The sequence below is a fragment of the Protopterus annectens genome, chromosome 2.part2 (genome assembly GCF_019279795.1).
Source record: "Protopterus annectens isolate FY-2018-M chromosome 2.part2, PAN1.0, whole genome shotgun sequence".
Lineage (NCBI taxonomy): Eukaryota > Metazoa > Chordata > Ceratodontiformes > Protopteridae > Protopterus > Protopterus annectens.
In genome coordinates, this window is record NC_056730.1 from 889,521,747 (window position 1) to 889,536,090 (window position 14,344).

General features: G+C 42.8%; 1 protein-coding gene across 1 annotated transcript in view; it reads left to right on the forward strand.

The window, feature by feature from the left end:
* The window catches only part of SRP19 (signal recognition particle 19), a 236,124-nt gene extending 222,514 nt beyond the window's left edge, over positions 1–13,610 (forward strand). Inside the window, exon 5 of the mRNA XM_044064470.1 lies at positions 12,087–13,610. Within this exon, the coding sequence (XP_043920405.1) occupies positions 12,087–12,214 (128 nt within the window). The 3' untranslated portion in view covers positions 12,215–13,610. The remainder of the gene's footprint in view (positions 1–12,086) is intronic.
* Positions 13,611–14,344: the final 734 nt, after the last annotated feature.

A 14,344-nucleotide genomic window follows, 5' to 3' on the forward strand; every position in this document is an offset into this window, starting at 1 on the left:
GAAAGGAGAAACAGCTGATACTTTATTTGCACAGGACTAAAGTATTCAGAAAAAAAAATACCAGCTTTTACCTTAGTAAAGGGAAAGGAAAGAGAGAGAGCCAGTGAAGAAACAAAAAAGACACTGCTTCTACTGTAGCCATCCTTAGCTGAGTGGAGTTAGGTCTCTAGGCACTACAATCTAGGCATAGATGCTAAGGTCAGGGCAGGATTTGCTTTTTCTCCCTTCATGGCCTTATCTCTTGATAGTATACCTCTAGCTACTGTTTCTTTGGGAATTGTACTAAAAATGCAGACAGCAGCATTGACATAACACAGCAGTACTATGTTCATTGTACTAAACTTGCCATAAATGCAGATGTGCAGGTAGATTGTGTTGCAGTTCATGTACCCTCTCCATACCTCCCAACTGCACTGAATTACTCGGTTTTTACCAAGTTTTGGGGTCCAAATGAAGGGGTCCACGATTCCCGAGTGTCACCCCTTCATTTCCAATTTTTTCTTTGCATTTTTAATGTTTTTTAAATTTTCGCGCTGACGGGGATGACGTCATCACGTGCGCAATGACATCAGCTCCGTCAGTGTTACCAGCCTATCAGAATTGCGCTCCTTGGAGCGCTATGCATGCAGAGCTCGAATGCAAGTAGGCGGGAACGGACAATTTGTAAATGTGAGCGGATAGATTTTTATGCCGTGATGGCACTCGCGGAGCGAACGCGGACAGCAGCAGAAGTTACTGAACGGGGCCGGAACGAACAGATGGATTGGCAGCAGCAGCACTGAATTTTGTGTGGTGGACCGTGGAAAGCAGCGCATATAAGGTAAGTGTGTGTGTGTTTGTGTAGAGCTTTGTGAGTGGAGCTGAAAGGAACGACTGTCTGAGGCGAGGCCTGGGTTGCTGTTCAGAACTTCAGATGCAGAGTTTTATGCGAGCGGAGTGCTTTAGGTAGAATTGTGTGTACAGAGTTTTATGCGAGAGGGGTATACTTCAGTTAGGAAGTGTGTGTGTGCGTGCAGATTTGTGCGAGGCGCGGGTTACTTCAGTTAGTAAGTGGTGTGTTTGTGTGTGTGCAGACTAGAGTTTTATGCGAGCGGGGTACTGTGTGTGTGTGTGTGTGTGTGTGTGTGTGTGTGTGTGTGTGTGTGTGTGTGTGTGTCTGTGAGCGGGTTACTCTTTTTAAACTATCGTCTGTGTGCCTGTGTCATTGTCATTCTAGCAGTTCTAGAGCCCCCATATTTAAATAGGCCCTGGTTGCTGTTTTCAAGCACAAAGACTTGTGTTTAACAAAAAAAAAACATACTGCTACCTTACAGTAGTTTACTTGTCCTATGCTCAAATCCACATTTTCACCCTGTTACACCTTCCAGCTGCAGCAGCCAGATTCATGCTTCAGACGATTGCAGGACAGTGTAGTTGCTTTAAAAAAGGAAAGTTAATTGCATTCCTACTGTATGCCAACAACAGGAAGCTGGCAAGACAGACCCACTGAGAATGCAGTGAAGCAAAAGGTCTCTACTGCAAAGATAAAGTTGCACAACACTGAAAATAGCACTTGACTACTATTCAATATACTGCCATTTACTGATTCTGTCAGTGCTAGCCTGAAGGTGACAGCAATGGCTGGTTTATGCATGTTTCTGTTTTACAGCAGGCTTCCATTGTAAATCAAAATTTCATATTGGGACTAACACAACTTTAAGAAGTTAAATGTATTGAGAGGAAATATGAAATATGTACGAAGTCTGAATCTGATATATCTCATACAACTTCCCCTTCTCTGAGGTACAGCAGTCTCAGAATTATGTAGGTCACTGGAGTGTGGGGGAAGCTTAAAGTTGCTAGAATAAAACGTTTTACATCAGCATGCAATTTCATAAGGATATGAAGGTTGAAAATAAAATGTAAAACACTATTTAGTGACGTCCGTACTCAATGATTTGCCAGAAAAAATATAAATTTTATAAGGAACAGGCCAAAAATGTGAGGCAAACATCTGCACATTCTGCAAAAAAATCTGGACAGTTGAAAGGTATGCTTGTATCTTTGAATGTTGTGATAGGTTACAATTGCCTGATTACCTGAACTGGATAAAGTGGATGTCAGAGAAGGAAGGAATTTCCTGCTGTAAGACTTCATGTGTTAAGAACTTAACTAACATTTTGCTGTAAATGTTAACTGTTGTACTTTGATTCCGGCTTCTTACTGTTCACCTCTGCTGGGATTTTGCATGCCTTCTTTCTTTTTTTTTTTTTTTTTTTTTTTTATTTTTGCATACTTGCAATACAACTGCAGTCCATCCATCATACTTTGTAAGCTTACTGAGAACATATATTAGCAGATCTCATTCATACTTTCTACCTGTATTGGTATTTTGTATTCTTAGTAGGCACCTGCACTGGAATTTTGGAAAAATAATACAAACTTGTTCTATATTTACAGTTATACCACGGGTTGTTAATGAAATAAATTAGTAAGTTTAATGTGTTGGTTAGCAATCGGTATACAAAACTGTTAAGCTATGGGTTCTAAATGTTGGTATTTTTATATTATTAAAGATAAGTAAAGCATATGACTAATAATTATCTTGGCTTGAATTCTTGCTTTCATCCGAGAAAAGTTGTTGTTATATGTGTGTGTGTGTGACTGTGGAAGTAGACTTAAATGAAGGAAATGTTCTGAGTTGGGCAGTTTTGCCATTGCTGGTTCATGCATTTTGTTTCATTGCCTACTGGAAAAATGTTCAAACAATAAATTTAAAATGAGTTCTAACTTACGTCTAACAAGTATGCTGTATTATACAAGGAATATAATTTAATAACGTCAGGATGGTGTATCAAAGAATGCATGTATATTTCTTGTTTTGTGTGCAAGGGGCCAATGATTTGAAAACAGCCCAAAGGTATCTTTATCCACCACTGGCCAGATGCATTTTCTTTGAATGTGGTGTGGGTTTCAATGCTGTTTTAATGTGAGTTTCAAGGGCAGAGATGTTTTAATGTCAAGCCTATTTTCATTGTGAGACAGTATTGCTTTTACCAGATCATTATGTCTATTAGTGTTTCTGCATTATTGTGCTGCTGTAAAAAATAAAATCCAAATAATCATTGTAGAAGTAAAGCAGTATGCATACATTAGTGTTTTTGGTAAATGGGGCAAAATAGCTGAGTAATAGGACATTGGAATGGCTGCAGACGGACTTTGGTGCCATATTTTGGTTGTCTGTTCTTCATTTTGCGTTTGAAAGTTGGCATCCCACAATTCCACTGGAGTGGGTGGAGTTTCATAATTATGTATGCAAATTAGATGTTAATCAGTGTACAGATTTGTACCTATTTTTCATGGGCCTTGTCCAGATTTTTGATGTTTCCAGGTTGAGAGGTATGACCCTCTCATCCATATCTCTTCTTGACTGCTACTGTGTGCATTTGTCTACTAGGTTGGTTTGTTGCCTTGTCTTGTTCACACATTTTCTCCCTTCCATACAAAGCTTTCCCCGAACCTACTCCCAGGACAGGGCGATGGTTGCTTTCAGAGTGGTACCTATGGCTTTGGTGATGGGGTCTTTATAGCTTTAACCACGCATTGAAAAACCTGAAAATTGTATTGGCAAGCACACTTTTTCTATCACAGATGTCCTTCTGTAGTGGTGGGAGGGTGTCAGACAAGACTGTGTGCAAAAGGGAGAGCTCTGGAAGTCTGGCTAGGATAGACTGGTTACCTTCAGGCAAGAGTGGTAAGATTTTCTTCTTGTTTCACTGTTGCAGTCCTAAAACTTCTGCCATGGAAGCCTTTGGCTGGTCCAGCTACCAGAAAATGTTCTCCTCCTCCTGAAGTCACTGGACACCCTATCTGACTTCAGTATGTCTGGACATAAAGTGAGTCAGCTGGCACCATGACCTCTGTTCTTTTTTTTACCATCCGAGCCTGAAGCAGAATATTAGTCGGTGCATTGGTCGGTCTGTCCCAGAGAAAGAAGACACCTAAGGCTAAGTACCCCATTGGGAAACATCTCGTGTTTTTTTTTTTTTTTTTTTTTTTTTTTATTTACTAATGTCAGAAAGTTAACGGTCTCCCCTGTGGCAAGCAGGTACCACAACGGGACTTTCATTCCTTTTGTGTGACTTGTTTGGCCCAGAACACAAAATTCCTAACTGTTCTGTGCTTGCTTTAATAGTAAAAGTGTCAAGCGTAGGGCGGAGATTCTAGTTAAACATTTTAGTGAGTCATTAGGACTTTTGTATATCATGTCATCTGATGGTTGAGCTGAAGTTTATCTCCGTAAGCAAAAAAAAAATGTTTCAGATGTGGAGGCTCAGATGACACTCGTTCGCTGTCTGCCAGTCGTCCTAGGCTTGATTGCAAAGGTGCTTCACCTTCGACAGCCTCCTTCGGCGACAGGTTGTGACTCAGGCCACTATCAAGATGTGTTCAGAGTTTGATATAGCTCCAAGTCCCCTCTACTTTCTTAAGAGCCGAAGGACTTAGCTTGTTGGATGGGTCTGGAGCCACTTCACAGGTTTTGGACTCCAGTGAAGGTTCTTGTTATCAGATCACCTTGACTCACCACCTGTGCGAGTATGTTTGTCCAGGTCCTGGTACAGAGGTCTTCCTTTGGCCTAAGGCTTCTCACAAAAAGCTGCATGCACATTATCTCAGTCTAGGCCTGCTGGCGCTCCCAGTCTCAGGCCTATCAACAAGATCTAGTGAGGTTGGCTGAGGATTTGATTTCCTTTGTCAGATACAGATGTCTTTCTGCCTTTGAAGCATCCCCTGGTAAAATAAATAAGGATACTTCATCCTAGGAGTTTTCTGACTCCTTTGAATCTGTGGATGATTTTGATGCTGAATCCACTTTTTAGAAGGCTGCATCCATTGCCTACTTTTGGGGGGGGGCAGATTCTGAGGGAATCCTTGTCTCAACCTCCCCCGAGAAAATTTCCTTTGAAACTTTACATACCCTGAGAGAGCACTTCAAATGGGAATTTCAGGACTACCCCAATCCAAAAGAGTTAGGGAATTTCTAAATCTCCCTGAGCACAGACCTTATGCTATTCCCCCAGTAATAGATGGGTAGACTATGTCTTTATGTAGTCCTCTTTACAACCAGACTTCCTTAACTTTGCCCCTCAGAAACCTGACTGATTTTACAGTTTTCTAGTTTCCCACAAACACCTTTTCAAGAATCCTGTGGCAGATCCTGTAGTAGTGACTCGGGCACCTAAGGGAGCAAAAACTAGTTCTTCCAAAAATCCTTTACCGACAGATAAAGAAGACACAGCCTTAGGTTTGGAAAAAAGTCTACACAGTTGCTACCCTTGTCATGAGGGCTTTGAACTGCGAGTTTCATATGGTAAAGCACCAGGAAGCCATTTCAGACCAAATTATGCAAAAACTGATTGGGATTAAAAATAATGCTAATGCTCTCTCAAATGAGCCACTGGATTTGTGCAACTGTTATTCTCTCTAGTAGTGAAGCACTCCGTGAATTGTGGCGGTGATGCCTTGGAAGCTTCGAGTAGGGCAGTAGCCATAGGATCTGTCATTAGAAAATATGCCTGGCTGAAGGAGCAGTCCCATCCTGAACATGTCGTATCCAGTCTCCTGGATTCTCCTGGATTCCCTTTTGTACAAAGACTTTCCTTTTGGTCCTAAGTTTGAGGCTGTAGTTAAGAAAATGTAGGATAAGGCCGTCTATGCAGTCTGTCATGGATTTCCTTCACGTACAGATTCCTCGTTGTGGTAGAAATTACCCTACCTAACTCTGGTCTTTTCCAACCCCCCATTGTAAGCCTAGATGTGGACCTAGAAGGGAAAGGTGCCAAAGACAGCACCAACAGCTAAGTCAGTGGCAGACTGACCTCAGTAGGCCTGGTGGATCCTGCACCCCAGAGATCTAGTAGGGAGCCATCGTGAGTCTTGCATGTGTCCTTTCCCTTTCCCTCCTGTCCCCTACTCCTCAATCTTCATCTCCCCCTAAGCTAGGAGAGTGCCTATCCCTATTTCACAAGAACTGGACCCTCATTAACCGAGATCTATGGGTTCTAAACATTATTCATAGAGGTTACAAGCTCAAGTTCAAACAACCATTAATTTGTTCAGGCTTCTCAGATATTCATCCAAACCAAAAGTCTGAGGCTTTAAACCAAGTACAGCATCTGTGTACCCAAGGTTCTGTGAAATCTGTACCAACCTCTTTGCAAGGAAAATGTTTACTCCAGACTTTTCTTGGTCCCCAGCAAGAAAGTACCTGGAGACCAATTCTAGACCTGTCCGCCTCAAGCGATTCTTGCAGGTCCCAAAATTAACTCTGCAGTGACTACTACCCATGATCTCACCCGATGTGTTCATGGTAAAATTAAATCTAACTTCCATATCCCCCATAGAGGAAACTCACAGGTGAATCTTGTGCTTCATATCAGGTGTGAGGCACTATCAATTCTGTGCGTTGCCCTTTTGCTTGTCTACTGCACCCATAGTTTTCACAAAATGCCTGGCCTTGGTGATGGCCTTCTGCAGGACAATGGGAATTAAGATTTACCCTTACCTAGACAATTGCCTCATTCAGGCAACAAACCTAGACAAAATCTAAGTAAATCTGCTGTACACCCAAAATGTACCAACTTCAGTGGGGTTCATCATCAGTACCGAAAAATCTCTGACAAATCCCACAAACAGAATTGTGTTTCTAGGAGCCTTACTAGACTCATCACTTCAGAAATTTTCTTCCTCCAGACCAGATTACTTTTTTAGCTTGGTACTTCAAAAATTTCTTTGTCAGGAAATATGGTGCCAATAATGTCTCTCACCTTAAGGATAAAAATGCTTCCTCGTCTTACAGAAGATTATGCCTGGTGGATCCAAGCATGCTCCCGAAGTCTGGGCCATCCCTTCGTGTTCGTCCTGCAGAACCAAACTTTGACAACATATGCATCAAAAATAGTCTGGGGAGCCCATTACAATAACTTCCAATCTCAAGGCAGATGGGGTTCCCAGTTCGGAAACAAAACACATCAACCTAAAAGAGCTGATGACAGTCCAGAAAGGCCTGATTACTTCCAAAGAACAATGGAAGCCACAAGTCTTCCTAGTAAGAACAAACAATACCACAGTTATATAGTGCATAAACAAGTGGAGGGGACTCACTGTTATCCCCTTTGCCATGGACCTTTGAGAAGCAGAAAATTCCTTAGGACTGCACCACATGGCACAGTACCTAACAGGAGAAACCAATTAGCTAGCAGATCACCTCGGTAGGAGACCCCCACGAGTGGCAAGTGCACTAGGAAGTCTTTCTCAGCACAGCCAAAAAATGGGGTGTACCAAAGACGGACCTTTTTTGCTACCAAAGAAAATGCTCACTTGGAGAAGTTTTGCTCTGGGAACAAAACAAAGCCTGGAAGACAGATGCCTTTTCCTTCCCTTGGACAGGACTTATTCTATGCTTTCACTCCCCAATTACCTTTGCTACCCAGGGTACTGCTGAAAATAAGGGAAAAAGTGCCAAGGGTAATTCTAATAGCCCCAGTCTGGCAGAGATAGCAGTGATACCCCCTATTGCATAGTCTGACCAACAGAGAAGCAGGCCTGCTGCAGGCCGGCTGCCGCCGCAGGGAGTGAAGCAGGCCGGCTGCCGCCGCAGGGAGTGAAGCAGGCCGGCTGCCGCCGCAGGGAGTGAAGCAGGCCGGCGGCCGCCGCAGGGAGTGAAGCAGGCCGGCGGCCGCCGCAGGGAGTGAAGCAGGCCGGCGGCCGCCGCAGGGAGTGAAGCAGGCCGGCGGCCGCCGCAGGGAGTGAAGCAGGCCGGCTGCCGCCGCAGGGAGTGAAGCAGGCCGGCTGCCGCCGCAGGGAGTGAAGCAGGCCGGCTGCCGCCGCAGGGAGTGAAGCAGGCCGGCCGCAGGGAGTGAAGCAGGCGGCGCCGCCGCAGGGAGTGAAGCAGGCCGGCTGCCGCCGCAGGGAGTGAAGCAGGCCGCTGCCGCCGCAGGGAGTGAAGCAGGCCGCCGCAGGGAGTGAAGCAGGCGGCCGCCAAGAGGTCGCAGGAAGTGAAGCAGGGCGGCCGCCGCAGGGAGTGAAGCAGGCCGGCGGCCGCCGCAGGGAGTGAAGCAGGCCGGCGGCCGCCGCAGGGAGTGAAGCAGGCCGGCTGCCGCCGCTGGGAGTGAAGCAGGCCGGCTGCCGCCGCTGGGAGTGAAGCAGGCCGGCTGCCGCCGCTGGGAGTGAAGCAGGCCGGCTGCCGCCGCTGGGAGTGAAGCAGTTAATGCAGAACAAGGGTACATTCATATACCCCAAACTTCACACATGCATTGACAGCTTAGATTATAACCTTGATCCCATGGAAGAGGACACTCCTAAACAGACTGGTCCTGGACATTCGAAAATAAGCCAGGAGACCTAGTATTAGGAAGCTTTACTTTGCCAAATGGAAAAGATTTATTATATGGTGCAGACAAAAGGGACACAATTCTCTGCAAACTCGGATCCCTTTAATCTCGTCATACTTTCCTAGCCTTTATGAAAAAGGACTATCTTACTCCTGTATAAAAATCCACACTTCAACTATTTCTGCCAGTCTGCCTTCTCAACCTCCTCTCTCTTCAAATCTGTGTAACAGTTTCTGAGAGGGCTTGCCCACGTTAGGCTTCCCAGAAAATCTTCTATTCCCTCCTGGGACCTATTTTCATACTGGAGAAGCTGACCCTTCCACCCTTTGAGCCAGCTGTTTCTGCCGATATAAAATTCTTCACCTGGAAGACTGCTTTCCTACTAGCCATTACCACAGCTAGTAGGGTTTCAGATCTTTAGGCCCTTGTGTGTGGAACCTGTCATCGTTTTCTACCCAGACAGGGCATTTGTTATAACCATTTCTGTATGCTTAACGTGGTAACAGAGAGTTATTTAAACCAGACCATTTAATGTCCTACATTCTTTCCTAACCCTCAAAACAAGGGTAAAAGAATCTTTCATACTTTGGACCTGCATAGGTAACTGCATTGCTGCTTGGACAGAACCATGAATGCCATGAAGTCTGACCAACTTTTTGATTTGCCAGTAGTTGTGAGGGGGAGACCCATTTCCAAACAATTTCCAAATGGATCTCCCACTGTATCTCCTTTTACTACAGCTATCCTGGTAAGAAGTCTCCAGACTCTGAGGGCATATTCTACTAGGGGTACTGCTACCTCTGCTGCTTTTCTTAAAGGGATGGTGACTAAGGACATTTTGGAAGCTGCTACTTGGTCTTCTGTGCATACCTTAACCAACCATTACCATCTTACTACCTTTTCCAAGTCTAGAGCAGCGTTTGACACTACCATTTTGCAGGTCATCCTTTCCTCTTAGTCCTGCCATCTACCCTCCCTTCAGATTTGGGAGTCATCCCACAAGTTAGGACTGCGGCAGTGAAACATGAACAGAGTGCAGTTGTGTACATTTACCATAAATGTAGATGTTTGAGTGTATTCACTGTTGCAGTACTCTTTCCCTCCCTCCTTCTCTGTTGACCGTGGGATAGACTTGGCCATTCTCCTCCTCATTTAAGGTTCTCCCTCCTCTTTGACACTTATTCTCCTCTATCTAGGCTGCCCCCTAACCAGTCTATAGCCTTAGGTCCCTGACCCTAACTCATGCTGGTTGGGGGCAAGAAAGTACTGAGAGTATGGTGCTATCTGACTCCCTTTATATCCAGGTGTAGTGATGTCAGACTGTATTTAGAGGATGTTCTCCTCCTCCTGAAGCCACTGGTCAGTTGGCCAATGGTTTCCATGCCAGGAAATACCACAAGTTTGGACTGCAACAGTGAATACATTTGAATATCTACATTTATGGTAAGTGTACACAACTGTAATTTCCTAACATAACTGTTCTTTCAGAGAGACTCCCAAGGCTCAGACCTTAATTATGGATGTCTCTAACACTGCTTGGGGAGCCTGTTTAGATGGAATGATTCTGTCTCTCTGGGCTTTCAAGTCAGTCTGGAGACTAATGTGATGCTATTAAGTGCAAAACCCCTTAATGTGCTATGTCAACAAGGTGGGGAGCCACTGAAGAGAAATATTCCTATCCTTTGAATGCTAGCTGTGCAAGCATGGTAAATTGCTCTTGAATCAGTTGTGACCATAAGAGCTTCTTATATTCTTTCATCAGAATTTTTGCTGGATCAGTTAAACAGCAAAGCAACACACGTGCAAATTGATGTCAGACAATGACACCTTTCTTGACCTTATCCACAGATGGTTTGTGTTAGAGCTCTGTGTCTGATTCTGTGACAATAGGCAGCTAAGGAGTTTCTGATCTACAGCACCTTGCAAGGAAACTTGGGCATCTTCCTTTAGCTGGAAAGGTCCGTTTTTTTTTCTGTGCCTATCCTGCAATTCCCCTTCTCCCCAGAGTGATCCAGAAAGTTGGACAAAATGCCTCTGATAGCACCCTTCTGAAACCGCATTGATTCTCACTGCTGATGCAGAAAGCGGTGGGGGGAGGGGGCTACGACATTAATGCTGCCTCTGCATGCATCTTGACCCATTTCAGTGGGTCCTCTGAACAAAAACCTGCAGATCTTCAAGCTGATAACTTGGATGAATTTTATTCTGCTACTTACAGGGCACTTATTCTCAACGGGTGTGCTGAGGGATCTTAAGAGAAGCTAAAAGGCCTAGGACTAGGGAGTCCTACTTGATTAAACGGAAATAGTTTTCCTTTACTACTAAGTAAGAAATCTGATGTACAAAATGGCAGGAGTCTCTCCCATTCTGCAGTACCTGTAGGACCTTTTGGAGCAGGATTAGCAGATTTTCCTAGTGAAGCTGCATTTGTTTGTCATGTTCCTCTACCTACCAGTGGCCTCCTGCTCAATTTGTCTGTTGATAAAATAGTTTCTCACAAGGGCTGTTCACCTAAGGCCACTGGACACAGTGTCTCACCCATGGAACTTTAACTTTGGGCTGCAAAAGCGGATTCAAACCCTCTTCTGAGCTACCTGCTGCCACCTCTGAAATACCAGAACCAAAAGACTGAAAAATTTTCTCACTTTAAGGAAGGGCAGACTAGTTTCAGAAAATTGCAAATTACTAAATCATTGCGTTACCATCTGCTACTCTGCCTGTGGGGAGGCACTTCAAGGATAGGTCAGACAGCACTATGCCAGAAGCATATTGGAGAGGTGGATATTCTGACCGTTGTGGAGGAGGCACTTAGTGTTGAATCCATGTATTCTACACATTACAAGCTTGATATCTGTTCAGAGACAAGTCAGGGTTTGTCATTGTCATTCTGTACAGCCTTCTGCAGTCATCTTCAGAAAGATGGCCGGTCTCTCTCCAAGGTAAAAAGCATTGGGGAACGTTTCCTCATGATTACAACAGTGACCCCTTTGAGCAACATAGTACAATTATGCAAGAAACTTGCGTTTTAAGTTCACAGTTATAGTACAGTAGTTTAGTTCACTCCATCCTCTTGCGTAGCAGACATATCTGCCATTATTCACTTCTCCTAGTCAGTGTATTTGAAGGAAAGCCAAGTTTTTGGATATATCTTGTTTGACACTGGAAAAGGTAGGTTGTGTGTGTTTTTTTTTTTTTTTGGAGGGGGGGGGGCAGGTCTGCTGTCATGAGGCACATCTAAGCACTCCAGAATTCTGCTGAAGGTTCTTGGTGCAGAAAGAGCTGAAGAAGGGTACAGGCTGCATCCTGTCTAAGGCAAAAATGCAGCAGTGTCCCTATGGAGGATTCAGACTGCTGGGGGCGGAGATGCAAGTCTGTGAAAACAGAGTTCACAAGGATCACTACTGCAACATCAATCCTTCTCGAACATCTGTTAAGTTATTTACAGTTATACTTTATATCTAGGCCGTGCCTTTCACTAAAGTAGAGTACTAATAGTTTCCTGATTTTGATTTTATTTTATTTTTTTTCTGTTATTGGATAACCATATGTGCTGGAGTTCCCGTAACTTGGAGTATGTTAAAATTGTTACAGCATTAATGTTGTAAATAGCTATAGTTAGTTTACTAAATTCTGAATGTTGGAAATGCTTTGACACTTTGTATAAAACTAGAAATTCTGAATATTTTATCTTATTAAACATGTTTTTCTGTGCAGGTAAAGCTGTGATGCTTTATGTAGCAGAAATGATTCCGAAGTTGAAAACTCGAACCCAAAAATCGGGTGGAGCTGAGCAGAATGCCCAGCAAGAAGGAGGGAAAAAGGGCAAGAAAAAGAAGAAATGAATATATGAACATTGCCCGTTTGCTGATCAGTTCTGCACACATCTTGAAGAAAATTATTATGGAATGCAAAAGACTGAATTTTGGACTTTCTGTTGTGGAAGGGAACAGTTATGTTTCTAGTGATTTCTGTTGAAACAGTCCATATACAGGCATGCATTAGAGAAACACAGCAAAATACTTCCGTCTTCAGTAATTTTTAAATGAGATACTCTAATATTATTGGTCATGCTAGTTTTCTTTTCTTTGAATTTGTGGGTAACATCAAGTGAAGAAAAGGCCTGGCTTAACAGTTTTGGTTGTGTGTGTGCAGTGTTGTGGGGGAAAGAAAACTTTTGTGAAGAGCTCCGATCTTGAAGAATACTGCTGAAGACAGTAGTAAAGAGGAGGGTACTTGTGTTTTTATAGAAAATATGCAGTACTGAAATCCCATTGTGGCCAGCAGTACTTGAACATGCAATAAGTTAAGACTTGATGGTTTTTCAGCATTCCATATTCTTTGTGTTTTCTTAGCATGGAACAACCAGTTTCTCTAAGACGGTAATACTCTAATCTTTTGACTGCATACGTTTAAGAACAGCCTGGAAAATGTTACTGTTTAAGCTGCCTCATCAGTTGTTTATTAAAAAAGGACTTTTTAGTGCGACACCTGTTTGCTGAAGTATTGACATTTTGTTGTTGTCTTTGTGTATTAAATTTATTATCTGAATGTACATTTATTAATACTGACTCTCAGTTTAGCTTTTTGTTTTACAAAATGCACATAATGTGCCAGCCTGCTGGTTGGTTTGTGAGGTATCTTGGAGTGAATGAATGTATATTCCTTTGTGTAATGTGAAGTTGGGTACATGTCATCACAGTCTGACCTTGTAAAGCAGCATGGATAAGGTAACAGGTGCTTTTTAAGCTGAAGGATAGCAAGTTGGGGAGATGACATTTTGCATGTTTAACGATTATAAGTCATTGGCATGAACGTAATGCATAGTGAAAGTTTAAATATGTTAACATAGGATTTTATATTAGCATTGTTCAAGCTGAAGGTTATTTAAAAAATTAAAATTTGTTTTACTTATGCTAATGTAGTATAGTTGGGCCAAAATGAATGGTGCACTTAACATCCGAAAAAGTTGCGAGTGGCAGTCTACTTGTACTGTTCTTATCCCAACAGTGATATACCCAGATAAATTCATTTAGCTTTAAGAGATATGCCTGTGTGAGGCACCATCCCTTTAATTTATAACACTGATTCTTACTAATGGGGAACAAAGTTAGTGTATTGTGGTATGTTACGTGGACATCATCTGTAAATGAGACAATGTGCTGCAAGTGAAGAACAGTTTCCTGTATTTTCATTAATGAGGCAGTCTGTTTATCAACATAAAGGATAAAAAACAATCAATAAGGTGCCCTTGGTTTCTTGTGCTAGAACTGTAAAGATGCTCTCTGAGCTTGAAAGAGGTACATTAAACTTTGTAATTTGTACAAGGTATGAGATGCCTGAAGGTTGACAATACCTATTTACCCAAATGCGTTTGCTATATTTAAACTGTCCCTAATGATTGTAGTTGCATGTATTCAAAATAATGAAATCCAGCTGTTGCTGGAGTGTAACATCTCAAATCAGAGAATACAGACATTTGTGTTGCCAGAGGAACTAAATAACTGCTGGATTTTACCTTGTTTAGTCCTGAAATGAACAGTAGGAGGCTAATTAGTCCCCTTGTTTCTTGAGGCCTTTTAAACAAGGAAGCCAGTTTCTGACTGAGGGTTTTCTACCATATCATCTAGGAGCATATCTCTTATGATTTTCAGTAACTTGCAAGTGGTGCATGTTACAAAAAAAGTGAAATATGGACACAGTGGACTGCACAGTTGATATCAAATGTCTGTCTGGTAACCTTCATTTTGTATTTATTGCAGATTTATTAAAGGAAATGGTATTGTACCTTCCAAAATTTGTTAGTATTATGATCAAACAAAAATGTCACGTTCCTGTATTCTTGCAAGACAGACCCAGTGTTTGAGTGAATTGTGAGCTCATTAAGTTATGATCTGTGGTTAGCACACTGTTTTGTGGTATTGCAGTCATTGCAGGTTATGTATACATAACCTGTTTTAACTTTTTCCTTTAGT